This window comes from Pezoporus flaviventris, unplaced genomic scaffold (genome assembly GCF_033815535.1).
Source record: "Pezoporus flaviventris isolate CSIRO_AGI_PZ_B2104156 unplaced genomic scaffold, CSIRO_AGI_Pfla_v1 ptg000002l, whole genome shotgun sequence".
NCBI classification, from domain to species: domain Eukaryota; kingdom Metazoa; phylum Chordata; class Aves; order Psittaciformes; family Psittacidae; genus Pezoporus; species Pezoporus flaviventris.
In genome coordinates, this window is record NW_026892550.1 from 42394676 (window position 1) to 42404801 (window position 10126).

The 10126-nt window shown below is 43.2% G+C and overlaps 1 protein-coding gene across 1 annotated transcript; it reads right to left on the reverse strand.

Annotated features, from left to right (window-relative positions):
• Positions 1–3823: 3823 nt before the first annotated feature.
• Positions 3824–9560, reverse strand: NPY2R (neuropeptide Y receptor Y2). Its single transcript, XM_061476028.1, has 2 exons — positions 9364–9560; positions 3824–6384 (listed from the first exon to the last, which is right to left on the reverse strand). The coding sequence occupies exon 2, from the start codon at positions 6346–6348 to the stop codon at positions 5191–5193; it is 1158 nt and encodes a 385-aa protein (XP_061332012.1). The 5' UTR covers positions 6349–6384; positions 9364–9560; the 3' UTR covers positions 3824–5190.
• Between the last annotated feature and the right edge of the window lie 566 nt (positions 9561–10126).

Below are 10126 nucleotides of genomic sequence, written 5' to 3' on the forward strand. Positions count from 1 at the left end.
CAGATTGCAGCAGGAGCAAGGCCTGCTGTTCCACCAGGTTGGCTACCTTAAGTAAGTTTAAAAGTCTCAGTGCTTCCAACAAACTTTAAAATCCAATTGGGTACCAACAGCTCTAATTTTGGAGGATGACAGTAAATAGGAGAATTGCCCTTGACTTCTGTTTTTCTGTGCAACCTTGAAGGGATAGGAATAGTTTGGCCTCATGGATGTGTAAGCGTAAGCTCTGCTGTTGAAAATATCCTGTATAGCAGGGTTAGTAGCTTATGAGAGTTGTGAAGTAGTACACAAATAAAAGTCTGATTCATATAAAGTCTAGTTGTGCAAATTCAACTGCAGGTCCAAGAGGCAAATCACAGCCTGTTTCGCCTACAAAAAATAGCAAAACAAAAAATATAAAGATTTTTTCAAGTTAAATTGTGCCTCCATCATCACATATGTAATTTCACAGTTTTTAAGTTTTATAGCTTGAAGCTCTCTTCCTTCAAGAGGAGCTCAGTAAAGTGTAAGAGGGGAAAGATTTTAACACAAGCACCAATTTTTTCATATATCCCATCTGAAATGAGCTTATGAGGAGTACATATGCATTATTCATCCCATGTACTGGCTAGAATTAATAACACATCCATTGCTTCTGGTAGATTATCTGTACAGAGCTGTTTACCTATATTGCTTCTAGGTGGAATAACGTACAGGCACAGGTTTACTTGCTTGAGAACATGATGTGAATTTTAAGGCTGAAATGATCATGGGAATTTATCCTCGAAGTTCCTCAGTTTCCCCAGGCAACACTGTCCTTTTTGCATACAATTGATCTGTGTCTTCATCTGCCCTGGCTTCATTTTAACACGTTTCTCTCACCACTCAGACTAAGCGAAGAAGGGAAGTCTATAAATCAATTGCATCCTCACTAGCCCTGTTCTTGTTCTCTATTTCTTGCTTCTTGAAGTAGCCACTCATCCTCTGACTTCCTTACTTCTCCAGTTTTAGCAGTTTCAGATATCCTCACTCCCGTTGCATTTTATTTTAAAATAACACTTGATTTAATATTTTTAAAAAATGAAGATGAGATGTGAAAATCACTATTGACTGCACAAATAAGCATTTACACTGCAGTATTTTAAACATGGCTCCTCAGCAACACTAACCTGAGTAGATCTACATACATCTCCTGGCTTCTTATAGGAAAAAAACCTGTTATTTGGCACGAAGTAGCTCCCTTATTGTGGAGTGGCATTTATAATGACGGTACCAGGTAAATAACTCAGGGATCCAAAGACAAAATTCATCCGTTAAAGTCATTATCTGGATTAAAATAAGAAAAATCCCTGAGGGAGTTTAGAAACTATGAAGCAAGGAAATGGATTATAAGAATCTGTGAATTCAGGGGTTATTTTGTGGTCTGACAGATAAAATGCAGATAATATTTTCCATTCAGTTTTTACTCTTGGTGTTAGATAACTTATTAATATTTTAGCAATATATGTCTGTCCGTTACACATTTTATACAAGACACAATCATACCAACAGGCAAGTATTTCCAACAGACTTAACCCCACCAAACAGCCTTAACCCCACCAAACAGCCTTTGCACAGCTCTGCCATAAAATGTAGGGGTGGTGAGGCACTGGAATGGGCTGCCCATGGAAGCTGTGAATGCTCCATCCCTGGCAGGGTTCAAGGCCAGGCTGGGGAGAGCCTTGGGTGACGTGGTTTAGTGTGAGTTGTCCCTGCCCATGGCAGGGGGGTTGATGATCTTAAGGTCCTTTCCAACCCTAACTATTCTGATTCTATGATTCTGTGATTATATATATATATATATATATATATATATATATATGTATGTATATATATATATATAAAAATAAGAATGCATATGAAACCCATTTGTTACCTTTGCTTAGTCCCTCTGTTTTAATCGCTTATGCCCTCTAATGTATTTTTTTCTCAGATTCACGGTGATACTCCTTATGCTTGGTCTTAGTCTGCTGCCGTATGTGGAGATCTATGTGGCACATAGCTCTCCCTTTTATAAACCAGCACCAAATGAGAGCCAAATGTACAACCCACCCAGAGATCAACACAGTGCTACTGCCTTTGCTCGCCTTCTGCCTGTACTGCAGTATCTTCACAGCAGAAGTACTCATAAAGAAAGTGGAAGGGGGCCTAATTTAAATTCTGTCTTTATCGATTTTGACATCCTTGGCCCAGAACCCGAGCACCATGCAAAGGTCATAATGATCTGCTCATGAAATAATTGTATTCAATGTTTAATTATTTTATATACAATAGAACAGCTCTAAGAAGACATATGTTGCTACCTCAGAGGAGGCTGCAGTGTGCTGGCTAGGTCACTCTCCTGAGAACCGAGGCATTTTGATTCAAATTCTTGCCCTGAATCAGCAGTGACATTTCATTTTGGGTGCCCTGCTGCCTACTTGCAAATTCTTCAATGAGTGTTGCTGCTGGTGTTCTTTGGCTTTGTATAAAACTTTTACCTGCTCAATGGGAAAATAATATAATGCTTTTTAAAAAGACTAATTAAAGCACTAACAGGTGAATAGAGAGACCTGGATTCTAGTTCCTATTTCAGGCCAAGCAGAGGCTCCCCTGCAGACTCCTCAGTCCAGTGGTTAGAGCCTGCTTACAGGTTCACTTTCCTTAGTGGGAAACAGGGACAAACCGTAAGTTTCCAGGCCCTTCTGACAGCTGGGATTTGGGGCAATTCTGATAGATGTTGCTACCTTACTCCTTTTGGTAAGAAAATGCTTAATTTTCCTACAACTTGAAGGGGTACTGAACTGCATAGCTGTGTTTGGGCAGGAGCCATGTCCCAAAGAGCGACTAAGCTATGTGATGGGTTGTGCATGCTGGCTCTTCCACATTCCATCTTCAAGCAGCCATGGGAAAATCCACATCCTGCAGTGGAACACTGTGCAGAGGTCTGTGACCCTGAAGCAGGCACTGACCCAGGCACCACCTCCACATGGCAGACTGGAAAGCAATGCAATAAATTAGCACACCAACTTTGGCTTAATGTGATGGCTGCAAAGAAAGCTCAGGAAGCAGTAAAATAAAGATACCGTGAAATAGACTGAAAGATGATTTTTAATTAATCACTTCTATGCAGGATGATGTAAAGCAGACTTAAAATTATTGAGTTATCAGCCCACAAATTGTAGCTTCAGCACACACGGTCATGGTTACTTCAAAACTGTCTATATACCACACTTTAACAGGCTTTAAAGTGTTGAAACAGAACTTTTAAACCATCTGCTTTTTAAATAAAGGAAGATATTTGTGGAAATAATACTTTTGATGAAGGATTCAGAGTCAACTGTAACTGATACATACGATTGATGTCCATAATAATTGCACACTTCTATAATCCTTCCTCACCCATAAGAGTTTTGAGCTTACATTTTGGATATTATTAATACTGAGATAAAAATAACTTGTGGACAATATATTCTCAACATGGTTCAGAATTAATCTATTTTTGTAAAACTGTTTAAGAATGATGGATACTTTTTCCTGCTTGAGTAAACACTTGCTAATTCTCTAGACCTCCCTTTCTGTTCATGAAAACCAAAGTCCAAATGATTTCGTGGATATTTAGTGGATGGTGCCAAATACTGCATATATAAAGATAAATTCTTCCACTTGATAAAGATCTGATACCATCCATTTCATTGCTAACACTTCAGTAATGGAGTTTCGTTGGGTTTTAATTTGTAAGAGAGAACACAATGAATTCAGGAACAACAACAAACTGAGGAAAAAAAAAGACGAGGCAGCCGAAATGTAACTGGAAAGAAACACTAAGTGAAAGTATCACGCTTATTTTTATTATAGATAAGCCATGGGGCAACTTGGGATAAACATGGGTTGAAATTAATGGGTTCAAGGAGGCTAAGCAAAGACACAGAAGAGTTGAACATTGCTGTGTACAATACAGTAAACAGATTAAAATTTTATACCTGAGCAAAAAAGGAACTCTATTAACTACAGCATGCAGAATAACTGATAAGTTATCACATAAACCTAGCATACTTTTATTTGATTACAGTCATTCAGATGTTCTTAATTATACAAAGGCTAAAGATGGAAAAAGCCCCAAGACGAGTGTATGACATAAAATCACAATACCGAAAAGCACTTTACCATCAAGCAGCCTTTCCAGAGGATCAAAATTATCTGCTATTTTATTATGCAGGGAGAAAGCAGCAACAATTCAAAGCCTGTGGAGTTAATAACACCATAGACATTTAAGCAGGTCTTGAAAATGAAAATATTGGCAGTTTATGAAGTGCTCACAGAAGACCTGAGACTACATCCTCTGCCCCCAAATACCACTTTAAAGCGTTCCATTTGAGCTGTGCCTAGCACAGAATGAAAGATAGGGATCTGCAGGGAATCACTGATCAGGTCACAGACTTGTGATTTTCTCAGCAGCATAGCTACAGCCAGTTCTTAAGGAATGACTTTTTACCCCCATTTGATTGGCCAAAAACCACATTTCATTTTAGGTAGGAACTTGACCTTTCTTCACATTTAATCTGTTGTTTGGGTGTTTGCTTGGTTTTGTGGGTTTTTTAACTCTTTTCTCTCTTTGTCTGTAATCTATTTCAAATGCTCTGGTTTGAATTACTTCAGTACAAGTCAAAAAACAGTGACATTTCTCCTCATAATTCCCTACCTTTGCAAAAGATGCCTGCGGACGGGAAGGGGTCTGAAAAGTCTGAGCTTTAGCCAGCATGGACCAATGCCCCCAGACAGGCTTCATTCTCTTGGCAGGCTTCTGTTCTCCCCAGCCTCCATATCCAATATAAAAATTACCTGCTTCCACAATCAGTATTCCTGTGTTATAAATCAGCAATTTGCCTTCATAGAGTCAAACCAGCAAACCTTGCCTTTGTCATTCAGACTTGCTAAAAGGATTGGGAGGCATGGGAGTCTCTCTAAGACTGTTAGAGGCAACCATAAACAAAGTCTCTTCCTTTTATTTCCTTGTAATTGCATAGTTCCAAACTCTTCATGCTGATTGACACCCCTCAAATCATATCACCTGCCTTTACTTTCCTGCTACTTTTTCACCATTTATGAATAAAAGTATGCATTAAAATGCATGTGTCAAAATGGATTCATCCCTTTGTCCACAACATATTCATTTCTTCTTTAAAGTCAGACACCTTAGACATTGGTAGGTTGTGTGAAAGAGTCTCCAGGGAATTGAATCCTCTTTGCTTCTAGTTTCTTTCTGGCTTTGAAAGCTGCCGATACTTCTGGGTGGATGGAGTCCAGCCGCTGCTCGCACTGGAAGGCCGTGAGGAAGGCCGTCCTGTAGTTGTTATTCATCCAGCCATAGAGAAGGGGATTAGCAAATGTCGAGCACATGGCAATCACGTGAAACACTGTGTAGATCAGTTTGTATTCTTTCAGGTCTAACACCTGACTGTCAATGTCACTGACTAGCTGGAAGGTGTGAAACGGCAGCCAGCAGACAGCAAACACCACAACCACGCACACCAGCATCTTGGTGGTTTTCTGCCGTCGCTGGTGGTAGTGGTCATTCGCTGCCCCAGGACTCACATGGTTCCTCAGCTTGGTCCAAATACGGGTGTAGGCATAGGAGATGACTGCCAGCGGCAGCACGTACTGGATCAGGAGCATGGAGATGCTGTAGATGGTGCCGTAGTTGAGCTGCCCCTCTCCTGGCCACTTCTCAGAGCAGACTACAATCTTGAAGTCAGGAATGATCTCAATCAATGAGTACTCACGGAAGATGGCCAGGGGACTTGCCAACAGGGCACTGACTGCCCAGGCAACTCCTATAATTAGGAAGCTGATCCGCTTAGAGATTTTGCTTTCCAAGTGATAGACGATGCAGCGGTGCCGATCCAAAGCTATCACAGTCAAAGTAACAGTAGACACATGCACAGCAAGAGCCTGAGCATATGGCACGAGGTGGCACAAGACTGGGCCCAGTTTCCATTCACCCAACAGCGTGTAAACCAAAGTAAAGGGCAGGCACAATGTATTCACCAGCAGGTCAGCCACAGCCAGGTTGGCAATGAAGAAGTTAGTAACCGTGCGCATGCTTTTGAACTTGATGATCACATGGATCACGAGGGAGTTTCCAATTACCCCCAGAAGGATGATGGAACAGTAAGCAAAGATGAGGATTATCTGCACTTCAACTAGTGTTGTGCTGTCCTTCAGCTCTGGTTTAGGGTCCAGAGCCAATTCATTGAGTGGTGTGGTGTATCTCGGCAAGTACAGCTTGGTGAACAGCTCCATTTTCATTTCATTCGTCTGGTTTTCTTCACCTATTGCTTCCAGGGGCCCCATCCTTGCAGCAGACTGGTCTAAGCAACAGACCTGTCCCTGACAATAGAAAAGTACAAGAACATGTGGGGAAATCAGTCTGCGGTGGCTAAGACAAGAAGTAACAAGGTAAAGCTCCAGCTCTTTCCTCCTCTAACCAGCGTTCTACAGCGCAGGATTAAGAGATCTGTATTAATATATTTAAATTCTGTTGCCCTTACATTTGAAGCCTGATCCTGTAATATTATTCAGACATGACTCCTGCTGGAAATTGGGACAGATTTCAAAAGCATGTCAAAGACAAAGTTTGCCTAAGTAAATGCAGAAGGATTAAGATCCTGTTGGGCAGCATATCCTTTTTTTACAATCCACTACCTAAACTACTGCTGATTTAGCACAAAACTTCCATTAATACCTGTGGGAATTCTACATAGAATGGCACCATCCAGTTATTAGTATCATAATCTTCCAGCTTTTCTTTAATGGAAAGTATTTTCTTTAAATAGTTACTAAATTCTTACAGGTTTGTGCCCCTCCTTAATACCAGAGAACTAATTATTGAGATCTTTCTTTAAGAAACTTTCTTTTAGAAAAGTTTGTGCCACAAGGCAAGCAAAAATACCACCTTAAAAGAAGTGAAATAATAGCATCTCTCTGAAATGATTGTGTAACCTATTCATGCTGAAATTAACTTGAGAAACAATTAAAACTCGGTTATACATAATATTTCCTATCTGTGTAATGTTTAAGAAAACACAGCTCCTTGGAGGCTGCCAATCGAGGCTTCTTTTCTGACTGCAGTCATAAAGAAGAGCAAATCATTCCCCTGCTGATGTCAGTAATAATTTCACAACTGGCATCACAATCACATTTTGTTGCGTTCCCTACACAGGCTGAACCAACTTCTATGCTGCCCTAAGACTTCAGCAGGCGTGAATGGACATATGGATGTTTTATAGTTAATTGCTGACTTAGACTCCTTGCCTTGACCTGAGAAATGATCAAGAATTTGCCAGTGCCCAGTGGGCTTACCAAGAAAACACCACTGCTTGCCACTGAGGGAAAAGCCAAGCCTGAGTTACTAACTCTGCTTCCCCATTCATACATTCTCTAATGAAAGAAAGAGTAGAAAAGAAATGTCACTCTCTTGCAATGAGGTGTTGCACAGAGCTTAATGCATGGCAAATTCAGGTCTGCCTAAAGAGACAGTCTAGCTATTAATGCCTTTGGTTTCACGTGGCCTTTTTGTTTTTTTCTTTTATTAATCAGATCCACTTCATTGTAGATTTTTATCCCTACCTCTGTCCCCATTAATTATCAATGAGTGACATCCTTAGGTGTGATTTCCTAACTGAGGAATGAAGGTTGTCTGCCAGCAGGTGACTGAGCCCTTTGTGTTTGCTTCCACCTCGGACAATATCCCAAATAATTTCTCAGTGGAAGCTCTTTTTGCAAAAGCAACAGATTGACTGCATGAACTGAAAGGTATTTTTTTCTCAGCTAAACTGGTCAGAATTATGCTATACTGTTTAGTCTACATTTACTGTACAATTAATAGTGTAAGCCTGAGATGCGAAACACTGCAAGATACATAGCTGAGATGTACCAGCTGCTCAGACAAGCTTACCTTGCAGATTTTAGGAATATAATCAGCTATTAACTACATGCCTAAACACGGGTGGCAGCGAGGAATTCCTCACCAATATACCTTTAGTCCATCTGGTTACAAATGTACGAGAGCCACCACAATTTGCACAGCCAAGGCTACACAGAAGTTCAGAACTCTGCTGAGCTTTTTCCTTCCACCTGGACCTACACCCAAGAATTCTGCTTGCACATATTACTAGAATAGAGAGCTGGTGAGGTCCCAGGGCTGACAGGTACTCCAAAATCTCATAGTATTTTTAACGCAAAATTAGAGCAGGTCATATTTACACACTGTAGTAGAAGGGTGAGAGGGAATGCAAATTTCATGAGTTTTTTCCTTCTTTGACATAAATGCAGACAGGAGGATGTAGCTCAGCCACAGGATGTAGCATTCCTTCCTTCCCCAAAATATTTTCACCTGTTCCTCTAGTCCCTCTGTATTGATTCCTACTTCCAACCTCTTCTTTTAAGCAAAGTCTCCTTTTGTTCTGCCACTTTCATTTTATTTGTTACTGCCCTGTTTGGGCTGATGAAAGGGTTTGGTCTTGTCAATAAGACAAAAGTGAGGAAGGATGACCAGGGTTTCAAGCTGGCATGTCAGTAAGTGATTAAATAAATTGGACAAGTTTGACATTGTCGGAGGGCCAGTTAAGTGGGAAAAGAATCATCGGCTTTCAGAGCATGGAGGGAAAACTGAAGTGGCATTTTATACCTCAGGGATGTTTGACAGGACCGTTTATGTTCTTCTTAAGGATAAACCCTCCAGCTGATAGCATTTATTTGCACACCTTGCCTACTACACAACACTGGGGGGGGGGGGGGGGTGTGTCCAAATTTTGTTTTCCCCCAACAGTGAGGTCCTCAGGGGCAGGCATCAAATTGCATCTAACTTTCGGCAGAGGAAGGCCCCTAGAGGATTTACATCGGTTCTGAGAGCAAGTAAGCAAAAAGGGCGAAATACGTGATTACATTAGCAAGCAGCATTCCCATCAGGACCGCAGTGCTGAGGATGGGATTGGGGTTGCCCGAGGCGAAGCTGGCGGCAGGCGTGCCTCCCGGGTGCCGCCGCAGCCCAGGGGAAGTCACGACCCCCTCCCCACCACCACCACCACCACCACCTCCACCTCCACCTCATCACCGCCCGCCGGGCGCTGCGGGGACCCCTCCGAGCCCCGTGCTCGCCGCGCTGCCGGTGCCCCGCTTCCTATACTTATCTCCGTCCCTCCCCGGGGAGGCGAGCGAGCGTGGCTACCGCCGACATTCCCACAGGAGCCGGTCTCCCAGGGCAGGGAGCGGACCCCCGTCTCCCCGCCGTGGGGCGGCTGCTCCCGCCTCCCAGTACAGAGCTTGGCACGGGTCCCTCCACATCCCCGTTGCTCCTCGCACACTCACCGGGGCGGCTCTCTCCTCCCTGTCGATGGGGCAGCGGCCCGTCGAAAGTTTGGAAGCGGCGGCGGCCCCCGCGTGGCAGCAGGGCGGGACGGGGCGGCCCGATCCTGCCGCCCGGGGAAGGGCTCAGGCTCGGGCTCGGCGGCGGGGCCGGCGCCGCAGCCGTCGGGGCGGGTTGGGCGTGCGGGACGCGGCTCCGCCCGCTGGGCTCCGGGAGCGTGGAAGAGGGCTCCGGGGCGCGCTGTGGTGATGCGTCGGCTCAGGAGGCAGCAGCTGTAGAGCTAGAGCTGAGGATGCTCCTCGCTGGTTGCGAAATAGACCCCTCTGATGACTAAATAAAAGAGCCAGGAGCTGTAATTCTGCTAGCCCTGCTTATTTCATTTCCCGAGCCAGTTTAAACTGTAGGATTTAGTTTTTGGTCTGCCAGCAGGCAAAAACGCGTGACGTGAATTTTAGTAATTAGAGCACATGGATAATACAACCGCAACAGCCTGCAGTTCTTCCCTTTCCTTCTCTTACAAGTAGTCAACAGTGGCACTTCACACGTCTCGGAGGTGTTGCTGTTGTATGCTACTCCACACACTCTTTCTAGCTTAACATGTATTTTTGCTCCTACTAATGTCTTGGAGAGTGTAGTGAAACACTACAGATCTTTACAATCTGTCCCCCTCAGGACCCCACAGCTAAGGAAAGGCTGTTCCTTATTTTTGCTTCCAAACTCCCAGAGAAAGTCAAGAAAATGTACAAGTTCTTAGAAGGTGTTAAA

Excerpts from the sequence above, each read along its gene's own strand:
- NPY2R (XM_061476028.1), bottom strand. The coding sequence starts at position 6,348 with ATGGGGCCCCTGGAAGCAATAGGTGAAGAAAACCAGACGAATGAAATG.